The sequence below is a fragment of the Bombyx mori genome, chromosome 9, assembly GCF_030269925.1.
Source record: "Bombyx mori chromosome 9, ASM3026992v2".
Lineage (NCBI taxonomy): Eukaryota > Metazoa > Arthropoda > Insecta > Lepidoptera > Bombycidae > Bombyx > Bombyx mori.
In genome coordinates this window covers 3,779,484-3,804,914 of record NC_085115.1, presented here as the reverse complement: position 1 = coordinate 3,804,914, position 25,431 = coordinate 3,779,484, and the positions used below count along the sequence as shown (strand labels likewise).

Sequence of the window (25,431 nt, the reverse complement as noted above, 5' to 3'; positions counted from 1 at the left end):
CTATTTATGCTTCATCACTTCTGAATTTTCAAGTAGACAATCTTAAAGACACTTTCCAGTGACCATACTAAAATTTAAGGACCAATAGTCTCCAATTGTCAAAAATACTGTGGTGGGTCGTTATGAGTCTTTTTTTATGTTGTTAATTTAGGGTTTCCTCAGATTTGCATGTGTAATAATGGCTTATTACCCCTTTAGCATCTTTAAAAGCGCACATGTGTGTGAAAGTGAAACAAGAACGCTGGACTTAAGTCCTTAGTATCTTACAATGAATCTATTTTACTGGCTAATCTACTATTTTACTGAGTTTTATAAATTCTTCTCATCCAACACTCACGATAGTTTTAGATCTTTATTACGAAATATTTGGATATCTGGACTACATTTCCTGTGCTTGCTTAATAAATGATAAAATTAAAAAAGTAATTAAAATTTAGATTATTTTGGGACTTTTTGGCGGAAACGCAAAGAGTGGAATTGTGTGATTTGTTTTATTTTGTCTATTTAGTGTTTCTTCAGGTTTAAATAACGGTGGTTTATTAACTGTTTAGTATCTGTGAAGGTGCACAAATGTGGGAATATGAAACAAAGCTGCTGGACGTAGCTTCTTGGCATCCTTCAAAAAGTCCACTGAAAAAGTCTCAACAAATGACTACCATTTTACTGAGATTATATTTCATTCCATATCATCTCATCTCATTTTATATGATTTCTAACATTTTTCATAGTATAAAAAAATATATAAAAAATTAGGCTGTATGGTACGATATCCTTGCCTTTCAAATTGGAAATATAAAACTACTACTACATTAGATTAATGACATATAAACAGAATAAAATGAATATTTATTACCTAAACCTCTAACCTTTATACGATGTGCCTTAGTTTATTGAAAACACTAAATCAGAGAGTCATTCCTTGTTATATTAATAAAGTCATGAGTTCAAGACAATCTAGTGATTTCTCAAAGTTCAGAGTTGCTTTAAAATCGGCAAAAGAAATAGTTATCTTATCTGGAGCCGGCATTAGTGCAGAATCTGGAATACCTACTTTTCGTGGTGCTGGAGGGCTTTGGAGGAAATATCAAGCTTCGGCCTTAGCAACACCAGGAGCTTTTAGAGAAAGTCCAAGCTTAGTATGGGAATTTTACCACTACAGAAGAGAGGTGGCAGCAAAGGCGAAGCCTAATGCGGTAATTATCAAACAAAAAAGCGATTTAGCATCAAATGATTCAAAATTGCATATTACATGCAAACATGCACATTCACAGATTTATTAGAACTATGTCAATAAACTGTAAACAAATATTATATATATATTAAAATGGTTCTTATAATTATTATATTGTGAGCATTAATTTTTTATCTCATTTATAAACTGCAGCATAGTGTAACATACAAGACAATAAGTTGTAACTGTGAATTTTATTGCTAACTACTATATAGTAAATCTGAGTAAATTTCAGGGACATTTTGCTATTGCTAAATTCGAAGATAACCATGGATCCCAAAAAAAAATTACAGTAATTACTCAGAATGTGGATGGTTTACATGCAAGAGCAGGAACGAAAAGATTGATAGAGCTTCATGGAAATTTATACAAAACTCGATGTACAAAATGTAAGGAAGTATTGGTGAATAATGACAGCCCTATATGTGAGGTACCATTTTCAAAACCTATATAAATTATCATTTGGTAAAGCTTAATTTAATTTTTTATTATTCTTCCTCCAATTAGGCACTTGCAAATAGAGGAGCCCCAGATTCTAATATGGTGGGTTCTGATATTCCTGTGAAATTATTACCACACTGTAAAAAGGCTCATTGTGGAGCCTTGCTAAGACCCCACATTGTGTGGTTCGGTGAAAGTTTAGAACATGATATTTTAGAAGCAGCTGGTAAGTATTTTCTTACTGTATATAATAATTTAATATTAATTAATTATCTATACTGTTTTCTATCCATACAATAAAATATGCATAAAAGGAATTACAAGTAGTTTTGCACTACCTGCAACGATTTTTTTAAATATAATAACAATGTGAACAGTATATTTTGAACAAATATATTGAACATATTGCAGAAAACAAAGTAGGTACTGAAATCTTAAAATTATTCCCAAAATTTTGTAATTAAATGGTAAGAATTCAATCAGTTTCATAATATTACTAAAGCCAATATACCACTTTTTCAGAACATGCAATGTCCACCTGTGATGTATGCCTAGTTGTTGGTACATCATCAGTGGTATATCCTGCGGCAATGTTTGCTCCGCAAGCAGCTTTGAGGGGTGCAATTGTAGCAGAATTTAATATAGAACCAACACCGGCCACACCTGATTTCCATTTTTACTTCGAAGGACCTTGTGGTACAACACTGCCACAAGCACTGGCTGATTAGCTTTTAAGAAAAAAATATGTATGAATTATATTAATATTTTTTATTATTTCTGTTTGTTTTAAAATATTGTGTTATTCCCTTTGCGGATTTATTTTAAAACAAATTAAATAATATGTAGTTTTATAAGTTATTTATTATATTTTATTATCCCTATTATAATATTGTTAAAGCTGTTGAATTATTTCATTCAATTTGTTTTTATTTCCTTGTGCCTTGAAAAGAACTTTGCCATGCTTCCGATCATTTGACCAAAACTGGAGTTTGATATTAACGATTTCTGAAAAAGTAATTTGATTAATTTTTATTATTAAAAAGTTAAAATTACTCCTCTATTATTCTTACTTATGGTTTTTTACCTGTACAAATGAAGGTAAAGCTGATATCGTTTGGACTCTCGAATATCTTTCATCTATTAACAGCACAGTTGCATAGTCATTAATATGCCGAACAGCCCTACCTGCAATTAAAGGTTCACTGAAGGTTTATTTTACATAATACTGATACTTTTTATCAACGCAATTCTGTGTTAATCTAGATGATTTTAATCAATAAAGATGAAATTTATTTTTTTCAATTTATACTATTGCTAGCGACCTGTTTTCGCTTTGCTTTGGGAAATGTAATTATTGATCTGAAAAATATTTTTTCCTTCTTAGCACTCATCGTTATATTATTATGTATTTGAGTAATTCACACTATATATTTTTAATTATATTATGTGCCTATGTGTTATTCTGATGTGTAAGCTATATTATTATAAAGTTTCATGAAAATCCATTCAAACATACATACATTCTTACAAACTTTTGTGTTTAGTTAGTTTTATTAGTGGAATTTGTTCACTAATGCTTTACATATTATTTTAAAATATTTCAAAAGCCGCTACCACGATTTCATTTGAAAGTTTATTTTTAAAACATACCTATACATTGGTTGACTGCCTTCATACACAAACTTTCATAGTAAATGTTAGCAGCATTACCACCTGCAGTTCTATTCAAATAGGACATTTTCTCCTGCAGCTCTGGCGACTTCACATTAGGATACGGCATTCCCACAACCATTACACATCGCCCCAGATCGTCGCTAAAATAAATTGGAATATTACAATAGTGTTAAAAAATTTGGCGTGTGTATTGGTAGATCGTCGCCGAAGTCATCGTGGTCTAAAAGATAAGACGTCCGGTGCATTCGTATCTAGTGATGCACCGGTGCTCAAATCCCGCAGACAAGCACCAATTTTTTAAATGAAATACGTACTTCCACAATAAAAATCAAACCAGCAAAATTATAATGGCGTAATTACTGGTGGTAGGACCTCTTGTGAGTCCGCGCGGGTAGGTACCTCCGCCCCGCCTATTTCTGCTGTGAAGCAGTAATGCGTTTCGGTTTGAAGGGTGGGGCAGCTGTTGTACTGTAAAGAGACCTGACAACTCATATCTCGAGGTGCATGGCGACATTTACGTTGTAGATCTGTTGTCTATGGGCTCCGGTAATCACTTAATATCAGGTGGGCCATGAGTTCGTCCACCCACCTAAGCAATAATAAAAAAATATTTGTGAATGTGAATATGTAGCTACAAAATTCAATTACGTCTAGGAAGCGTTATGCCGTGTTTTCACGAGTACCGACTTTGGTTATTTGTATGTGAATGAAGTGCCACCCCTCAGTTTTATCGTAATTGCCATATATCATTGACTTGAAGTGCACCTAACTTCATTATGGCAGTTATGTATGTGTAAAATGTCTGTAACATACAGATAGGACAAAATGAAAGTATGTGGGATGAGACGTTACGAAACGGTAATCAAGAATATATTTACCTAAAATTCAAGCCTTCGCTAAGCTTACCACCTACGACGCTCAGTAATAAAGCTCCATTTTTTTCCTTACTTTTTACAGCTAATGAATATTTGTGAAGTACCTATAAACAAAAAATAACAAGCACTAACATAACAATATATTCAATAGTTAGCGTACCTAGAGACCAATATCTACATCTGCACGCAATGCTCTGAAAAGAAACCAGCCATTCTCTATAATTTAATTTTACAAAAATATACCATACTCGGGCATGTGGGTAGTCAGTTTGTGATTTATTTACTATACTCTTACTACACTCATGCTTTCGCGTCTGACACTGAAGTAAAGAACGATTATTTATTTTTATTCCTTCCTATCCTAGTAACCTCGAAGAGTTATACTAGATTTTGCGAGCGAGTAGGTGAACTCACGGGGCTCTAACCTGACGAGTTTGCTAACACTAGTTCTAGCAAGAGCAGTGCTTCACAGAATCTACCACCGGATCGTAAACGCGACCCACTGAGAAGATCCGGCGAGAAACTCAGTGAACTGTGTCTATGGGATAATTCACTCGTCGAGCCCTTCGTCGCAAGCGACGGGTTCAACGTGAAGTGTGACGGTGACTACTTTTCGTCAAGTGAGCTAGAAAGTCTTCTGCTTTCGATGCAAATTATAGAAATTGTAAGTATATTTTCTTAGATGTTCTCACCTAAATCACCAACCCTAGGTTGGCCCTTAAAAAATCAGTCTATGAAGATATTCAATCAGGGCACTTTATTGATTAGGGACATGTAAACAAATACAAACTAAATATCAGTGTAGCGAAATGTTATCATCTGTGTGTTGCATGTCGCGTGACGGTCGGCCGCGGAGTAGGGATAAAGTGAAAGGCGCTCGTCAGAGCAGCCAAGGCCAATATGGCGGCGCCTACAGTTCGCAGCAGCTGTTCCTGTAGTGTATAGACTATTACTCATTTGTGCAAGTGCTCTACGCAATTTTGTTTGTTTTTGTCAGTGTTTAATGTAAATGTTGTTTGTCAGAGTTAAATGTCTATAATGTGAAAAAAAGTTTCACTTTTACCGTCGTTTCATAAAACCACACAATCCTTTTTTTTTAAATAAAACTACACTTACTTGTTCAACATCAGCTGCAGATTTTGGTTCACGGAATACGCTCTTCCTTTTGCTTATAAAATCAATAATATTATTGTTTTTCAAATGATCGTAGACAGTTTGTTCATAGGAATATGAAGGTAGGAAGCATACCACACCGCCCGGCACGATGCTGCAGACGTTTCTTAATGTACGACCTACTTCATTTAGCTGAAAAACATTTTTCGTCTAAAATTTCAATTTTAGTTAATTGTTATATTATATAAATTGAAGGTCTTAGAGTATTTTATTTTTATTTTCGAGCTTATTACTAAACACCTTTTAATAGTTGTAAATAAGCAAACAGCTTAGGTACTCGTTGTTAAGGGGTTATCAGAATCCAAAACCGGAGACATCACAATATGCTTATCAACGATAATTACAAAAATTACAGTATATAATAATTATTAATCATATAAGCTTGCCTCACGTCAGTACTCGCTCGTTCAACAGGAGAAGTAGAATCGACTATACAGACAGCAGTCACATTATACTTATCACTTTATGACTGTGGCCTATATTGCGAAAATAAAAAAGGTAATAATAATAATAATAATAAAAAACCATGGAAACCGTCTACAACAACAGACGTGTCAAAAATTGCAAAATTCAAATTTATTTAATTTTACCTAAATTTTTACAAATATTTATAGAAAAAATACAAATAATTAAATTTTAAAAATGATAAAAACAAAAAGAGAAAGTGTAAAGTTGGATGCAAAAACGAAAATAAAGAATTTAAAGAAAACTGCAATGTGACACGTCCATGTCGACGACAACTGCATTAAGGAAAAATCCAAGTCGACAGTGTAGACAGGTGACCTGTGGCGCACGAAGAACATCACCATGTATTCCGTCGTGTTCGTCGGATGGCTCTCCAAGTCCGACGAGAATTGAAAATTTATCCAGCGACGAAACACAGCCGTCCCCTGCGCCGCCAAGACCTGTGCGCCGGGGCCGCCCACCATTGGCACGCTTGGGATCAACGAGGCGAAATGCCCCGTCTACGGTCCCCGCTACCAGTGGTGTAGTGCGCTCTCGCATGCGTTGGAACGAAAATATAAATATGAATGTCATGCGAGCGTACTATGAGGCTACGGAGGGAGAAACCAACCTTTCTGCGTATCGCTCAAAAATGTTTTCTGTGTTTCAGACATTGTGCCCGACCGTGAATGTTTCGACACAACGACTGTCAGATCAGGTGAGGGCTATCCAGCGGCTTAGGCTGTTGGACCAGTCTCTTCTTGATCGACTACGCTACGAAGCGCTACCTGTTCCCATCGAACCACAAGAAAACCAAGTGGTAACTGACACCGTCGCCCCAATAATACAACACGATGAGGAAATTCAAGAACAGGTTTGTGCAAGTAACCAGGACTATGAGCGTTTGAGTAGTGCTTTGGAGGATTCTATTCAAGAATATAGGTTAGTCTCCGCCTGCTCTAGACCACGATTACCACGTTTGCCTATGCATAGACGTAATGTTTCGCTTGTAGGGGCCCTGGACTCTATTCTAAAACCCTATTTAGAATCAAGTACGGATCTAATTGATACGCACTCACTTCTGTACTGCGGTGCGGTAGCGGTTTGTCGTGTAGCTGAGGTTAAGTCTCCAAATTTAACCCAGACAGCCTATCGACCCCCTACTAAACCACAATGGCAGTGCAGAATTGAGAAGCGAATTGATAGGGCCAGGATTCTTATAGCAAAGCTTATGTGCTTCCAGAAAGGAAATACTCGTCCACGGGTTATGTGTTTCGTCGATCAGGCTTTTGCCGGAACTGGAATAAGCTCAAACGAATACATGACCTGTATTATTGAGCGCATAGACTTCTGGAAGCAAAAAGTTTATGCTTGGGCAAGCCGTATTCGTCGGTATCGTCTAAGATCTGAGCGATACCATTTGAATAGAGTTTTCCAAAGAGATCAAAGAAGTGTATACAGAAACTGGGAGTCGTCTCAATCCCAAGTGACCAATGAGCCATACAATGTCAATGAAGAGGACATGTCAACATTTTGGAAAAATATTTGGTCGATACCCATTGGTCACTCTGAAGGGGAATGGATACAAACTGTCAGGCGGGAATGTGAATCGTATAAAGAGATGGATCCAATAACAATATCCGCCATTGATGTTTCTCGTGCAGTACGTTCGATGCCAAATTGGAAAAGTCCGGGACCGGACGGACTACACAGTTACTGGATCAAGTGGATCCGAAGTTCACATGAACGCCTGGCAGCTCAATTCCAACAGGCCCTTGAGATGGGATCACTCCCAGATTTCATGACATCTGGTATCACTTATTTGATTTATAAATCTGGCAATACCTCGGATCCCAAGAATTACAGACCAATTACATGCTTACCTACCATCTATAAGCTACTTACATCCATTTTGAGAATCAAAATTCAAAACCACATTTTTAATAATAACATTTTATCACCTAATCAGAATGGATGTAAGGCTGGGTCTCGAGGTACAAAAGATTTGCTACTCATTGACATGACCATAACTCAACAAGTTCGGCGGGGTAAGAGGAACGTTCATATGGCTTGGATTGATTATAAGAAAGCGTATGACTCTGTGCCTCATACATGGCTAATGAGAGTTTTAGAGCTATATAAAATAAATCCCATACTATGCTCCTTTCTTAGCTCATGCATGGGTCAATGGTCTACGTTTCTTAGTCAACCAGGTCAGATGACTTCTTCTGCTGCCCCGAATTTAATAAGGATTAAGCGGGGTATCTTTCAGGGCGACAGTCTGAGTCCTTTGTGGTTTTGTTTGGCGCTTAATCCTTTAAGTACATTACTTAAAGATTCAACGCTAGGCTACCGACTTCGCAGAGGAGCTGAGGCTATATCACATCTCTTGTTCATGGATGATCTCAAATTATTTGCTTCCAAAAAACCAGACTTAATGAGTTTACTAAAAATAACCGACAGTTTTAGTAAAGCCATTGGGATGGAATTTGGTGTTGACAAATGTGCGTTCATAGATGTACAGAGAGGTAAAGTTGTAAGCTCAGATTGCTTACTACTTAACCATAGTGTGGTCCTCAAGTCTCTTTGTGAATCGGAAACTTACAAGTACCTTGGTATGTTTGAAGTGCTGAATATTGTTGACGCAGATATGAAACAATCGTTTAGAGATCGGTTTTTTGGTCGTCTTATAAAGGTCTTAAAAAGCCATTTATCAGGCGGAAACAAAATCCGAGCGTTTAATGGTTGGGTCATGCCTATGTTAACATATTCCTTTGGCATACTAAGGTGGACGCAATCAGAGCTGGACGTACTGGACAGAAAAGTCAGGCGATTGTTAACGGCATACAGAATGCATCATCCACGTTCGTCTGTAATGAGGTTGTATATTCCTCGGAAATGTGGGGGTCGTGGTATTTTGAATGCCAAGGATCTACATAACCGAGAGATATACAACCTTAGGGAATATTTCCTTAAGATGAACGTGAATATGTATCGGGATGTCGTTGCAGTCGATAAGGGGCTAACTCCGCTATCCTTAGCTAACGGGAATTGGAAGAGGCTGAAGGTAGAGGGTATTTCAGATCGCATAACCGTATGGAGGAGCAAGGAGTTACACGGTAGGTTCTACCGGGCTCTCACAGGGCCTGATGTAGACCAATTAGCTTCCGTGGCCTGGTTAAGATTCAGTAACCTCTTTGGGGAAACTGAAGGTTTTATCTTTGCAATTATGGACGAAGTTATCATGACGAACAACTACCGGAAATATATACTAAAGGATGGGACGGTCGACATTTGTCGGGCATGCCACCGTCCGGGAGAGTCTATTAGACATATTGTTTCTGGCTGTTCTCGGTTTGCTAACGGCGAGTACTTGCATAGACATAACCAAGTGGCTAGGATTATCCATCAACAACTTGCTCTGAAATATGGTTTTCTTGATTCTGCTGTACCTTATTACCAATACCAACCTCAACCAGTTCTTGATAATGGTCATGTTACGCTCTACTGGGACCGATCTATTATCACGGATAGGTATATTGTTGCCAATAAACCTGATATTGTGATAATAGATCGATCTGCGCGTCGAGCAGTGTTGGTTGATGTCACCATTCCTCATGACGAGAACCTCGTGAAGGCAGAAAAGGACAAATTAATAAAATATTTAGACCTGGCCCACGAGACTACCGCCATGTGGCATGTTGATTCAACCATCATTGTTCCAATAGTTGTATCGGTACACGGCTTGATAGCGAAAAGTTTCGATCAACATCTTAAGAAACTTTCGTTATCCAGTTGGGTTAAGGGCCTAATACAGAAAGCAGTTATCCTCGATACTGCACGCATTGTGAGGAGGTTTCTCACTCTGGAGTCCTAACCACTGGTGGCTTGTGTCGTAGACACCGCCATCAGCGGCAATCTATTTTTATATAGTGTTTTTTAAAAATTGTATTCTTAATATATTTTTTAAAAAATATTATGTAATTAATAAGATTTTAAATAAATATAAATAAATAATAATAATATATACTAAAGGATGGGACGGTCGACATTTGTCGGGCATGCCACCGTCCGGGAGAGTCTATTAGACATATTGTTTCTGGCTGTTCTCGGTTTGCTAACGGCGAGTACTTGCATAGACATAACCAAGTGGCTAGGATTATCCATCAACAACTTGCTCTGAAATATGGTTTTCTTGATTCTGCTGTACCTTATTACCAATACCAACCTCAACCAGTTCTTGATAATGGTCATGTTACGCTCTACTGGGACCGATCTATTATCACGGATAGGTATATTGTTGCCAATAAACCTGATATTGTGATAATAGATCGATCTGCGCGTCGAGCAGTGTTGGTTGATGTCACCATTCCTCATGACGAGAACCTCGTGAAGGCAGAAAAGGACAAATTAATAAAATATTTAGACCTGGCCCACGAGACTACCGCCATGTGGCATGTTGATTCAACCATCATTGTTCCAATAGTTGTATCGGTACACGGCTTGATAGCGAAAAGTTTCGATCAACATCTTAAGAAACTTTCGTTATCCAGCTGGGTTAAGGGCCTAATACAGAAAGCAGTTATCCTCGATACTGCACGCATTGTGAGGAGGTTTCTCACTCTGGAGTCCTAACCACTGGTGGCTTGTGTCGTAGACACCGCCATCAGCGGCAATCTATTTTTATATAGTGTTTTTTAAAAATTGTATTTTTAATATCTTTTTTAAAAAATATTATGTAATTAATAAGATTTTAAATAAATATAAATAAATAATAATAATAATAATAATAGACATCGCCATCAGCGACAATCTATTTTTATAGTGTTTTTTAAAAATTGTATTTCTAATATCTTTTTTAAAAAATATTATGTAATTAATAAGATTTTAAATAAATATAAATAAATAATAATAATGTTATTCCAAAACATTTACATCATGGTTTGATGCTCCTTGACCTGAAACCCAACACTTACATGCTTCTTCAAAAAGCTGCTATATTAAACACGTGCAGAATCGTAAAAAGTTTCTGCAAATAGATGATCAACCACTTAATGAATTAGTAGAACACACTTAATTAGCCAACCCCAAGAAACCGTGACATTTACTTGAGCGAGTCCGTAAATGCCACTAAAGTACTACCAGCACAAGCTGAGAAAGTAAAAATTTAAATAATAATAATAACAAGAATCTTATGATCGTCTTACCAATTCCTTGGACATTCGATTTTCATAGGAGAAATTGAATACAGTATTAGACGGTCCTCTTGACAAGCACACAGCTAATATATTGTCTGGAGGTACAACATGTTCACATCGCACTATGTTCAGTTTGGAGTCTGATCTTCCGTTGGAGCTGAGCAGCGCTTTGAATTCACTTATCGGCTCCATGGTACCCCCAGCCACAATCACCTGCAATTTTTTCAAATTAATTTTTCGCAGCAAATATTCTTCTTAATGTATATTTTTTGGCTCCGGCACGGTTTGTGCATTAGCCAGCGTCAATTAATAAGATTTTTATAATTCGCCGTTTTAATGACCTATTTACAGTTTATGAGTAATAAAAAACTAATTGCGACCTAACATAAATGATTAAAAACGAATTAAATTTACAAATGGGATGATACGAGATGAAATATAATCTCAGTAAAATGGCGGTCATTTACTGAGACTCTTTCAGTGGACTATTTGGAGGATCCCGAGAAGCTACGTCCAGCGGCTTTGTTTCATTTTCCCACATTTGTGCACTTTCACAGATTCTAAACAGTTAATAAACCACCGGTTATTACTTAATTAAAGCTGAAGAAACACTAAATAGACAAAATAAAACAAATTCACACAACTTCGCTCCTCGCGTTCCCGCCAAAAAGTCCACGCAGCTAATATTAAAAACTAGATTTGATACTTTATATTATGTATATTTTTTATATTCTTTATATTATATAAATTTTTATTGCTTAGATGGTTGGACGAGCTCACAGCCCACCTGATGTTAAGTGGTTACTGGAGCACATAGAGAACGCAAGTGCGCCACCCAACGTGAGATATAAGTTCTAAGGTCTCAAGTATAGTTACAACGGCTGCCCCGCACTTCAAACCGAAACGCGTTACTGCTACTGCAGCAGAAATAGGCAGGGTGGTGGTACACAAGGTGGTGGTTCCTACCACCAGTAAAATTTACTTACAGATCTGCATTGAGCCAGTACATCAGTAAAACATTCAGCCGGATTGAGCAGCAGATACTTGAGCAGGCCGGTGTCGCCTTGTTGCACCAGCACTCGTCCGTTCTCGCTTCGTGCGCAGAGCATTTCCAGGAAGTCTAGCACGGCATAGAGCCCGCTGCCCGCCGACGTTTCTGTTGCGAACTAAATACCAATCATACGTCAGTCAAAGGATCTTAATCTATCTATATATTAATACGTGAAGGAAAAACTTTGTATCCATTTTTACGAAAATTGCGCGGACGGAAGAGTATGAAATTTCCCACTTATAGAGAATATAGAGGAGTGCAGAATGCTAATATTTTTTTAAATTATGCCTAAAAATACATTAAATCAATAAAAAAAAACATTACACACACTACCGTGTATTTGACGCACACGCGCATGCATACTATTTATTTATTGTCAAACTTTTGTTCTTGACGTCTGTGGTCAAATTGAAATTATATTACATATCGTTCGTCTTTCTCTTTAATAATATTTTTCTATAGTGTACTCTTGGCAAAATTTGTGATAATAGAAGTATAATAGTCTTTGAAAATAGAATCATAATAGTGTACGAACTTAGAATTCCAATTAATTATAATCGAATTTCGACTACCGGGCGACCGCTTGTATATATAAAAATGAATTGCTGTTCGTTAGTCTCGGTAAAACTCGAGAACGGCTGGACCGATTTGGCTAATTTTGGTCTTGAATTATTTGTGGAAGTCCAGAGAAGGTTTAAAAGGTAGATAAATACGAAAATGCTCGGATATAAATAAAAATTAAATTTTGTTTTCCCTTTGAAGTGTCCCCCGTCGGACGGATTCCTTTTGTTCGTTTTAAGTTTATTTTATACAAAAGCTTAGATCTTTTAACTATCGATTGAGGCACTACGAAGTTTGCCGGGTCAGCTAGTAATCTATAGTATTTTAGGGTTTTAAATCAAAAACTTCGAAAAACCTATCAGAGGTTGAATTAAATCAACACAATGAGTACCTGGACGATAGGTTTAGTTTCCGTTTGTGTTTCTTCAACGCTAGCCAATTCCTTCTTCTTTGCGATATTTGATAGAAATTTCTGGAATGAGTTTTTTTTCACTGCAATTTTTTTTGATTCCTCCTCCTCCAATACTTGCTGGCTATACCTCATGGAAAACCCGTGTAATTTGGGCGCCAAACGTGTGCTTCTACAAAATTCTACTAAGGGCCTCAAATTCATGTGATCTATTTCAGCTTTTATCACGAAATCCTCAAGAGTAAGTATGGTCGTTTCTTTGCTTTTTTCTGTCTCTTTTGGTTTAACTAAGCCTAAAAAAGGTCCAATTGAAAATCGAGATGTGAATGAGACGGGACTGTTTTTTATCTTTGCGTATTTATATAGTTTAAAACTTGGCTCATTCTGCACATCTATACTAATATATAAATATACAGTGTTTTTTACAGATGCTCCGTTATAACTACTGAACCATGCATCCGATTGACTTGAAACTTGGTATCCATGTAGAAAACATATGTACTTAATGGATAGGCTTATATTTATATGAGTGTTGGACTCCCTACACCAATTCCAGGGGCGTTAATGATGAGAATCTTTGTGGGGGGTGAGAGGTAATAATGTTAATTTTAAATGGCCAGCGAAGCGGATGGGTACAGCTAGTTTACAATAACAATATGTTATTTAGATAATATATACTTACTTATTAACTTCCCTACAACAAAACTAATCTGGTTCAGAGACAACAAATTTCTACTACTCAATCTTGCTCTATACTTGTTTATGTAGAATTGTAGATAAGTTTTCACGGAAGACAGCTGTTTAACAGTGACAGGGGCGGAATGAGCATTCTCCAGTGCCGCACTGAGGCCATGTGCTTCATCCAGAATCAAGATGTTATCCTTCAATTTTAATGATATTCCTGATCTGGCTCCAGAACTTACTATACCCGCGTGACTTATAAGTACCACCTGAAAAAAATATCATTACAACAATCAGTAAATTTTGAATGTTGATTATAATGTTGGTAGCATAATGCTACTGTCAATAATTTCTTTGACTGATAATCGACATGCCCCCCAAAAATCTATATTTATATAGGACAATGCAGTTAGACAACCCATTTCTTTAATTTTTTCTGAACCACACTACTTTATTTTGTAGCTATTGAGGAATTTCCTTTAATAAAATAAAATAAAAACTGATCATATTCTGAAGTCGTCAGTGATCATGATCGAAATTAAAACATTGGGTGAACACTAGTAACATAAATGCAACATTTTAGTATATGCGACGATAATATATATTTAATACAAAAATTCAAGGGGCTGCGTTTTCCCATGCATTGTACAGCGGGCTGCAATAAGGCGTGGAGAGTATGATAAATAATTAAATTATAAATCTTTATTTAATAACGCAATCTGTGGCCTATAGTAATTACATGTACATTATGATTCCACTAGATGGCGTTCTGCTGCGACAGAATTTTATAACATTTTTATTTTATTTTTATTGCTTAGATTGGTGGACGAGCTCACAGCCCACCTGGTGTTAAGTGGTTACTGGAGCCCATAGACATCTACAACGTAAATACGCCACCACTGCGAAGAAGGACCCTTTTGTCATGGCGCCGCAATTCCAAGGAGTATCTCTGCAACCTTCCAAGATTATCGGGATACTTGGGGTCGACATTTCGAGCGACGTCCAGTTTCAGAGTCATTTGGAAAGCAAAGCCAAGTTGGCGTCCAAAATGCTGGGAGTCCTCAACAGAGCGAAGCGGTACTTCACGCCTAGACAAAGGCTTTTGCTTTATAAAGCACAAGTCCGGCCTCGCGTGGAGTACTGCTCCCATCTCTGGGCCGGGGCTCCCAACTACCAGCTTCTTCCATTAGACTCCCTACAGAAGAGGGCCGTTCGGATTGTCGATAATCCCATTCTCTCGGATCGTTTGGAACCTCTGGGTCTGCGGAGGGACTTCGGTTCCCTCTGTATTTTGTACCGTATGTTCCATGGGGAGTGCTCTGAGGAATTATTCGAGATGATACCGGCATCTCGTTTTTACCACCGCACCGCCCGCCACCGGAGTAGAGTTCATCCTTACTACCTGGAGCCACTGCGGTCATCCACAGTGCGCTTCCAGAGATCTTTTTTGCCACGTACCATCCGGTTATGGAATGAGCTCCCCTCCACGGTGTTTCCCGAGCGCTATGACATGTCCTTCTTCAAACGAAGCTTATGGAGAGTATTAAGCGGTATGCAGCAGCTTGGCTCTGCCCCAGGCATTGCTGAAGTCCATGGGCGACGGTAACCACTCACCATCAGGTGGGCCGTATGCTCGTCTGCATACAAGGGCAATAAATAAAAAAAAAACCACCTTGAGATATAAGTTATAAGGTCTTAGTATAGTTACAACGGCTGCCCCACCCTTCAAACTGAAACGCATTACTGCTTCACGGGAGAAATAGGCAGGAAGGTGGTACCTACCCGCGCGGACTCACAAGAGGTCCTACCACCAGTAAAAATGTCACAATTGAATGTATATAACATGCGTTTATTGAGAGTTTAGTTACTTGGTAACTTTATCATCAACTTTGACAAGAATCAAATAAGATTGAAATACATATACAGTCGTGGTCAACTAATTAGGGACATTCAAGATAGTGAAGGGCTATAACCGGTTATGTACATTTAAATATAAAACCCCATTGATTTCTCAGCACCTATTATTTGCATAATGTGGTCCGATTATTATGCTATAAATGGCTGTAAATAAAAGATTTAATAAATAGAAAAAGTATTTAATATCAAAGATTAAAATGTATTAAATATTAATGTACAATTCTGTAGTGGACATTTAATTAAGGACAGTAAAGTATGATGAAAAATACAGTTACACAAAACTTATAATCTTCAGTGTTATAATATCTTTAACAGCTCCATTTTATTACGTGTAAAATCAGTACCCAGTAGCAAAACTTTTGTTAGTAATTACCGCTTGACACCGATGTGGCATAGACATTATCAGTTTCTGACATGTTTCGACAGGAATGTTTGCCCATGCCTCACAAAAAGCTTCATGAAGTTCATCCAAATTTGTATTACGATAAGTGGCAACTTTTTTCTTGATTTCGTGCCAAAGGTGCTCAATTGGGTTGAGGTCCGGGCTATTTGCTGGCCAATCTAGCACCGATACAAACTGGCTGGTAAGAAACGACTTGACTGAATGGGCGGTATGTTTCGGGTCGTTATCTTGCTGAAACGTCCATATAATAGGGAGATGCTCCTCAGCATAGGGAAGCATAGTTTCTTCCAATATTGCCTTGTATTAATGTTGGTCTAAGTTACCCTGAACTTTCCTCACAGGTCCCACTCCACGTCCAGAAAATGAACGCCATATTTTAATGTTTCCACCGCCATGTTTCACCTGTTTTTTTGTGAATCTTGGATTCATTTCCGCTTTTACAGGACGCCGTACATATTGCCTTCCATCTGAAGAAATCAAATTAACCTTGGTCTCGTCAGAGAAAAGTACATGTTGCCATTGGGCGTAGGTCCAATGTCCATATTTACGTGCAAATGCCAAACGAGCATTTCTATGTTCTTTCTTCAACAACGGTACTTTGCGAGCCACTCTTCCGAACAACCCTGCTTCTACCAAACGTTGTCGAACGGTCCTCGCAGATACACCGGCTCTTTCGTTTGCCCCAAACACTTCGTGTTTAATTAAAATAGAGCCTGGAAATTGATCTTTCTTAGCTAACCTGGTTATCATTCTATCTTCTTGCGGAGTCGTTTTTCTCGATCTTTTTGTTCTGGACACATTTAAAGCTGTGTTATAGCGCTTGAAATGTTGCACTGCATTGCATACCATAGTTTTTGAACAATTTAAATGTTGTGCTATCCTTCGGTATGACCAACCACGCTCGACAAACTTCATGATAATTTTTCGTAGTGTTGGATTGCAACTTTTATTTTTTCCCATTTTTCTTCAAAATAATTCTCAAAACTTAAAATAAAAAATCTGGATTGCCACCAAAACGACCACTAAACAATAAGAAAAGAAACAAAAAAGTATTAAAATTCCAATTTTGAAATTAGAACGCAATACCTCAGTGTCCCTAATTAAATGGCCAGCCAGCATTCTTTGAACCAATAGCCCTATGATATTGTATCAGCTATACTGTAAAGAAGTTTAATGTTTAAGAAGTTGTTATTGTTTGTGTAATCGCGCACATAAATGACTAATTACACTTACATGTAAAAGATATGGAATATTGCTAAGACTCGTTGGAAAATAAAAAAAAAATTCACAATTTGGCTTAACTAGAGATTGTCCCTAATTAGTTGACCACGACTGTATATAACAATATGAATTGCTTCAAATATTCTATTATACTGGTCCTACCTCTGCATCATCCATGGCCATCCTAGACGCATAATATGGACAAGCCTTCAATTCTTTTCCACATTTGACCAAGTCTTCCATGTCCATAATTTCAATTAGCATTCTCTCTTTTAGTTTTGTTATATTGTTTTGATTGTAATAAGGGCAGGCAGTACAAGCCCTTAACTTACTCTTTTTGAGAACTCTACCATCGTCACTGAATGATGTTGATTTACTTTTAGTTTTCTGCATATCTAGACACCTGTAACATTTTAGCATTTTGTATAATACTTTTAACTTAATAGCCAGATGAATGAGCTCACGGCCCGTTCGGTATTAAGTGGCTACCTGAACTCATAGACATCACAATGTGAATGCTGCCACTCATCTTAAAATGTTAATGTTATTGTGCAAGTTACATTTAAATTAGTAACATTTATATTTCTCAATTATTTTATGTACATAGGTCCAAGCAAATTTTAAGCTATTAAGATAGCTGCATTCATTACCACTATACAAACATAATTAAAAAAATGTACACCCTTCTGAGCATGTTCCGAAAATTACAACTGGATCTTAATATAAAAATCCTTCGATATTTAGTTATAGTTAATTATGCCCACCACAATATTGAATACGAAAAATACGGTTATATGTTAATAATGCATATTTTAAACTAACCTTTCGTTTATTAAATTAACATTCTTCAACTTTGCGACTTCAGAATTGATGCAGTAATGTTGTCTCGATGCTAAAGTGACAACTCTAGTGACATCCTTGAAAATGGTTCTCTTTATTTCCCCAATAAACTGCGAGAGCTGACTATGTGTCCTGCTGCTAATGTATACCTATAAAACAATTATATTATGACTCTGCAGCAATGCCGTAGGCACAGTTTAGCCACTGTCTACCATTTCTAGCTTTTTCAGTTTTTTTTTTTCTTTTTTTTTTATTGCTTAGATGGGTGGACGAGCTCACAGCCCACCTGGTGTTAAGTGGTTACTGGAGCCCATAGACATCCACAACGTAAATGCGCCACCCACCTTGAGATATAAGTTCTAAGGTCTCAGATATAGTTACAACGGCTGCCCCACCCTTCAAACCGAAACGCATTACTGCTTCACGGCAGAAATAGGCAGGGTGATGGTACCCACCCGCGCGGACTCACAAGGGGTCCTACCACCAGTAATTACGCAAATTATAATTTTGCGGGTTTGGTTTTTATTACACGATGTTATTCCTTCACCGTGGAAGTCAATCGTGAACATTTGTTGAGTGCGTATTTCATTAGAAAAATTGGTACCCGCCTGAGATTCGAACACCGGTTCATCGCTCAACACGAATGCACCGGACGTCTTATCCGTTAGGCCACGACGACTTTAAAAGACCTGTTCTAGAGTTGTATGGTATGTGGGGAAAAATATACCTTAAATGGCACGAATGAACACAGCAGTTCAACAGCTGTTGTTTTAGATTGCAAATACAGATATTTTTGATCATCTAATAAAATATTTTGTACCAAAGGTAAATTATCTACTTCCACTCCCTAGCTTTTGTCTTGAATTTAATTTCCGGATATACAATATATGTTTAGATTAGTACATAAATTTGATTTAAAGAGATAAACAACTAATTTAGTATCCCTGAAGTTAATAACACCAGTTGAACAAATGTGACTATTTCATATTGTATATTTAATTATTTTATTACCTTTATGATTTCATCTTTATTGTCCATTTCTTCCACTTCCTCAGGATAAGTATCACTTTCAGCATTTTCTTCAAATTCCTCAAGAATTAAATCTCTATCACCTTCACTATCATTCTGTTCTTCTATGTTCTCTTTCTCTAATTCAGGTTCACTGTTTTTTTTCTTATCACTCTTACAATAGTTATCTGTTGACTTAACGTTAACATTTGATTTATGTTTTGAAACTCGCTTTGCCATATTCTCAAAATTTTCTTTACATTGTATAATTTTATCCATTTTATTTTGTAGTGTTATGAGCATTTGGTTTTTCTTAATTTTTTCATATTCTTCTTGCAGCCAATCATTACTGTCTGTAATCATTTGAAGTTAATAACTAATTTTACATATTTGCTGTAACCACTTTACACCAAGTGGGCCATGAACTTATTAATACTTAAAATACTAATAAAAAACATTTCAAAAAGCATCTTATAATAATTTTCGCTTTAGTTCCAGTCAACTAATAATTTCAGTATTAAGTTTTAACCATACCCATAGTTTGTGAAATTTCCAATTTAAGAGTGCCAATTTCAGCTTTTAGTTCTTCTAAAATTTTCTTATTGCTATCTTTAAGCCACTGGAGCGCTGCACAACATATGCTAAGTGATTTACCCTATTAAAATAATTAAGTCAGGATTAAATTCTTTGAATTTATCTAAATATTATTTGTATCACATTTATCAAAATTGCTCTAAAGTTTGTTTATTCTTGCAATACCAAAAAAGATTCGACCCGTACGTCCATACTTTTAATTAATTATATACCAGAGGAAAACTAAATGTAACTTTAATGAACCATAACACCTAACAACTGCAATTGACACAATATTACTATAACATGTTTTAATTCATTAATTATATATGAATAATTTTAACATATTTCATCTGCCCATTCAAATCAAAATCTTTTATTTCAAATATGAATTGCAATAATAAAATAAAACAATTTTGCTAATAGCACATTTTTTTCAATTCCAGTAAAATTTCATTAATTGTGTACTGTAATATTAACTATAATAAGAAATATATATTGTACCACAAAGATACCCTCAAGCAATTATCCTATAAAAAAAAACATTTGTTTTCACTGCAGGATCTTACAATTGCAAAAATGTACTAAATTTCTATTTACATATTTTTTATCGTTATAGTTGTAACTCTCGATTATATTTTCATTAAATTGAATTGATTTGAGGTATGTGCTTTAATAATTATGAACTGTAATTTTTCAACAAATTCTAAGTTTGTCGATCGCACAAATCTTAATTATTATTAATTATTTATTATTTATTGGTTGAATTTTTCAATGAAGTATGCAGGGAGAATTATATCTCCCCTCTTATGCATACCATAACTATGTATTTCTATTAGCTGCCATTGCAAGATAAGCAAGTGTCAGAGAACTTAGCACCATTACTAAGTTCTCTTATTCTCTCAGTTCTTAAATATTTAGTGTATTATCTATGTTCTCAGCATCCTTAAGCATAATCTAAAAAATGCATTCTTTAAAATGAGACATTGGTCAGTATTATTTGCAATTGTATTTAGTTCAAACTAGTGTCCATTCTTTTTGTACTAAAAGCTACGAAATAGTTCTGTTTAGCACAATTAAGGCTGTGGAATATTTGCAGTCTCAAACGTAGTGTGAAGATAACTATTTAAAATACATACTGTTCCAGTTGGACTTTCGAATATTCCCAATTTTCTATTTTCTATGGTAAAATAAAGCTCGCGCATGAACTTTTCTTGAATGGGATATGGATTAAAAGGAAATTGAAATACTGGCTCCATTATTTTGCTACTGTATGATTGAATGTATTTTATTTTAATGTGGTCGTAATTGCAACCCAATGCACAAAGTTTTCAAAATTTCAAATCCAACTTTTTGGTTCTTTTCCCAATTTTTTTAAAGAGTTTGTGCCCTGGTAATCATACATTTAAGCCACTCTTTATCTAACTATCCGTGAGCATACATACTAAAATATAACAATTTAGAATTTATTTTTAAGGGCATTAATAGCATCTAATAAGGCTAAAGATAAATCCGCAAAGACGTGCCTAGGTTGTTAGCAGTGGTTGATACGTGAAAAAGGTTGGAAGCAGCAACCACAAATAATTGATTACTTAACTTGTCGCGCTGCTGATTAAAGTAGCGTTCAGACGTCTCTTCCACAAAAGTTTAGAGATCAGATCATCACGAATCCCATGCTTCCATACCACGGTGCTCTAACAGTTCACCTGCTTATGCGACATTGAATTTTTTAAAGTCTGCGTACGTATTTGGATCGCCTGTTGGTAGCCACGTTAGTCGTGTGTGAGTATCATTACATCATCCCACCATTTATTTTCTGTGATAGTGCAGTAAATTCATTAAAGTAATTTATTTACTCCTTCCTTGTTTTACTGTATTCGTGTTGTCTTATACCTATGTAACTTTTATTACATAATTAGTAATATTACTACTAAAAGAAAACAATAGCATTGCTCTCCAATATTCATACATTTAATCTCTTAAAGCTGTAAAAGTAACATATGATATACAAGTATAACATTTAATCTTAGTACTAAATGTTATTTCGGGTTCGGTAATTATTTCGAACTACAACTCGACCAAGCTAAGTTTGCACCTCGCTGGAATGCGGCACCCCGCCCGCTTCCCCGCTCACCTTCCCGCGATCACCCTGTCGCATCAGTATGGTTAGCATCTTTGTCGCCAACACGTGAGATACGAGTTTTCGCCTCCCTATCCGTTGTATTTTAAATTGTTCTTGTTAGGTTTTTTGTTGAAGTTTAGTTATAATAATAATAATAATAATGTTTTTATTTCAAGTATCCATGACTCATATAAATTGTTAATAAGACTTAGACCTATGTTAGTAGTTATATTTACATCACAATGAATTACTGTGGTAACATCCCATGGGAGATGGCACCACAGCGACCCATGTTTATACAGTCCAGCCTGCTTGCGATCATGCTCAGGATACTGTTGGAGCTGATATATATTATTATATTATATTATTGAACTATTTTTGTTAAGTTTTTATTGAACTGTTGTTACTGAGCGGTTAACGTTCATTTTTTTTTACTTCGAGAAGGTTGTTGTTGGCAACAAAAATGAAAGCAAAGGTGATGCACAGTGAAGGGAGAAACATAATCCTGAAAAAGAAACCTAAAGGAAAATTATTACTGAACAATTGGGATACAAATTTAAAAGGGTTGTTGTGGGCAACAAAAATGAAAGGAAAGGGTGATACACAGTGAAGGGAGAAACATAATACTGAAAAAGAAACAAAGGAAAATTATTACTGAACAGTTGGGATACAAATTTAAAAAGTGCAAGAACGCCCGGGTAATCTTAATACAAATACCCGACATCGCTATATTTTAATGTACCTATGTATAATATATTGTTAAAAACAATAAATGCATCTTTACATTTTTAAAGTCATAGCGTATCCTTTTTTCAGACCATAACTAAGCGGCAATGTAACGTAATCGATGCGAGGTGCAAACTTAGCTTGGTCGAGCTGTACATTATTTTCAGACTATAGACAACTTCTTGTTTTTTAAAGAATCTTTTACTTTTTTACTGGAGTTCAACCAAAGGATATTTAACATACATGAAAGCTTGTACAGATTATGTTTTTTCGTGATTGAGTAGGTACTTGGGATGCCCTTAATTTATTTTTATTTCATAATTTAATATGTGCTAATAGATTTGTAACATGTTCGACTAATTACTTGCGAAACATGCGAATATTTACAAATATGAATGGAATGCAACCTATAAATTCATTGAACCTTATTAGGTATTCAAAAAGAATAAATATATATTTTTACACTTCATGTATGTTTGTTCACAGAAATAATAAACTAAGGTTTTGGAGAAGGTTCTTGAGACTGTCTTGATGGTTGTCTTTTGTGAACATTTGGTTTTCGCAGTCTATGATAATTAGGCATCACTTTGCTTAAGAAATCAAGCTGCAATAACTGAGAGGGCTGTTTCTCTAAAGCTTCTCTAACATGATGCTCTGAGCCCCAGATCACTGTATTGTCTGCTAATATCTGGGGAGCTGTTAATGTACAGGCTGCTCCTGAAATCATTTCAAATATTAGTTAGTTAGTTATTAACACTTCTTGGGGTTGTCATTGTGGCCTGAAGTTTAACTTGCCCATTTTATTCATTTCAAGCAATATACATGTTCACAAATGACTTATATAATAAAGAAATAACATAGTGCAACAATGTTTTAGTTAAAACAGAAACATTTCTAAGTTTTTCAAATAACAGTTTTTTTTTTATTGCTTACATGGGTGGACGAGCTCACAGCCCACATGGTGTTAAGTGGTTTCTGGAGCCCATAGACATCTACAACGTAAATGCGCCACCCACCTTGGGATATAAGTTCTAAGGTCTCAAGTACAGTTAAAACGGCTGCCCTACCCTTCTAACCATAACACATTACTGCTTCACGGCAGAAATAGGCGGGGTGGTGGTACCTACCTGTGCGGACTAAAAAGAGGTCCTACCACCAGTAATTACGCAAATTACAATTTTGCGGGTTTAATTTTTATTACACGAGGCTTCAAGACAATTATTTGAGACTTCAATCTCATAGCTGATTTTTGCTATACATATTACTTATTGAATATTAATTTAATAAATAAATTTATTTAATATGTAAATTTAATTTATAATATGAAAATTATTAATAATATATACAAATATTAGTAAAAATTCTTGATTATTTGCAAGGATAGCTATGATTTTATAATTTAATCTTGGTTTTATGGTTTTTTAACATGTTATTCGCTTACTTGTATCAATTTATCTACTTATAATACTATATTACAGACTACTACATAACAGAAACATTACACATAATTTTCTGAACTTCAAAATGTTCCATGAACTTGAAAATGTTCACTTGTATCAAAGTTTTATGATATTAGAATAATTTTATTCCTGTGGCTCAATATCCTAATTTAAAATTTTTATTCATCTTCCTATTAAGGGCTATGTATTTTGCTTATTTTCGTACCTACTAAAACTAGCTTACCTATTACACAACCACTGCCAACTTTGACTTCTTCTCCAACAAAAGATCTGCATTCAAAAACATTACTTTCACCGACGTGACCATAGATAGACTCCAGTTTGCAAGCAACTTCAAAAACATTGTGTGCACCTATAAACAATGGCTTTGGGGGATTCTCCTGTTTATCACTCTTTCTGAAAATAAAAATAAAAGAAGAATGAGTCATCAATAGTTTAGTAGTGAATTAAGAAGTTTCGACCATTTTGTTAATTATAAGAATTAAACAATATGATATGATAATTTACATCATATAAAGAATTAAAATTTGCAGTAACTTTCATATACATAAAAATGATTAATTATATTCCTAATATTTATTCATTTCTAATATGACAATATTAATATTCAATTTTATTATTTTACAGAATATAGATTATTAAATAATTTTAAGCAGGAATGCATATTAAATTGTACCATATACATATTTGTTTGGATTTCAAAATGTGTTTTTAAATATGTTTATCATGTTCACCGTCATGTTACTGTGTTCAGTAGAGATAGCAGATGATTACTTATTTTTATTTCTAATAATTACAATACTCAAGTTGAGCAATAGAATTCCAACATACTTATGTATTATAGTAGAATATTCTTCAATAATACAGTATTCAGCAATTATAATAGGTCCGCCTTCAGCTATAATGCTGACTCTCGGATGAATAACTGTACCTCCTCCTATGGTTATATCACCCTCTAAGGTACAGTCTTCGCAGACAGTTGCTCCGGGTAGAATTTTAATGCTGTAATGATATATACATTATTAGAGGTAATACGCTGTCCAAGATAGAAATTTAACTTGGTATATTATTTGCTTACTTGTGAGCCATTTTCTTGAGATGTAAGGTTTACTTTAAGATGATATTCAGAATTTTTTAACCTCCCAAAAATTCTGTTTTTCTTTGAAAATTTCTATGGCATCACAAACTTGGTGAAAAGGTCAAAAAAATTGATCAATTTCAATATTTTTTTTGAACATAATTAGCGACTTTTTTTTATAGGGATTTTATGACCTGGTAACTAAGACCTTTAGGTCATGTCTTATTTTAATTTATATTCTTATTTTTAAGAAAATGATAACATGGAGTGAAATGAAATAAGATAAGACGATATGTATGATATAAAAAATCTACATAGTGTCATTACCTTGGGTATTTATAAGTC

General features: G+C 35.5%; 3 protein-coding genes and 1 long non-coding RNA gene across 5 annotated transcripts; 2 read left to right on the top strand and 2 right to left on the bottom strand.

Moving 5' to 3' along the window:
- The first annotated feature begins 779 nt into the window (after positions 1–779).
- Positions 780–2,586, top strand: LOC101741654 (NAD-dependent protein deacylase). Its single transcript, XM_004922883.5, has 4 exons — positions 780–1,193; positions 1,467–1,661; positions 1,739–1,898; positions 2,195–2,586. Exons 1-4 carry the CDS (start codon positions 876–878, stop codon positions 2,398–2,400), a joined length of 879 nt encoding a protein of 292 aa, XP_004922940.1. The 5' UTR covers positions 780–875; the 3' UTR covers positions 2,401–2,586.
- LOC101741793 (ATP-dependent DNA helicase DDX11) lies at positions 2,516–21,086 on the bottom strand. 2 transcript variants are annotated; one of them, XM_004922884.4, is made up of 14 exons: positions 20,840–21,086; positions 19,662–19,782; positions 19,131–19,480; positions 18,102–18,268; positions 17,442–17,682; positions 13,740–14,007; positions 13,040–13,350; positions 12,023–12,202; positions 11,046–11,249; positions 5,338–5,526; positions 4,225–4,325; positions 3,323–3,486; positions 2,757–2,857; positions 2,516–2,677 (listed from the first exon to the last, which is right to left on the bottom strand). In XM_004922884.4, the coding sequence occupies exons 1-14, from the start codon at positions 20,957–20,959 to the stop codon at positions 2,588–2,590; spliced, it is 2,607 nt and encodes an 868-aa protein (XP_004922941.1). In that variant the 5' UTR covers positions 20,960–21,086; the 3' UTR covers positions 2,516–2,587. The 2 variants fall into 2 exon arrangements, 1 of the variants encoding a protein (XP_004922941.1); XR_009973788.1 differs by lacking the exons at positions 2,516–2,677; positions 2,757–2,857 and adding an exon at positions 3,995–4,148 and having other exon boundaries at positions 3,363–3,486.
- Positions 21,087–21,573: 487 nt separating this feature from the next.
- On the top strand, positions 21,574–23,207 carry LOC134199338 (uncharacterized). The gene is made up of 2 exons (XR_009973790.1): positions 21,574–22,386; positions 22,506–23,207. It is a non-coding gene; the product is annotated as an uncharacterized LOC134199338 (long non-coding RNA).
- LOC101741513 (dynactin subunit 6) lies at positions 22,974–25,342 on the bottom strand. The gene is made up of 4 exons (XM_004922882.5): positions 25,087–25,342; positions 24,840–25,010; positions 24,232–24,404; positions 22,974–23,265 (listed from the first exon to the last, which is right to left on the bottom strand). The coding sequence occupies exons 1-4, from the start codon at positions 25,095–25,097 to the stop codon at positions 23,045–23,047; spliced, it is 576 nt and encodes a 191-aa protein (XP_004922939.1). The 5' UTR covers positions 25,098–25,342; the 3' UTR covers positions 22,974–23,044.
- Positions 25,343–25,431: the final 89 nt, after the last annotated feature.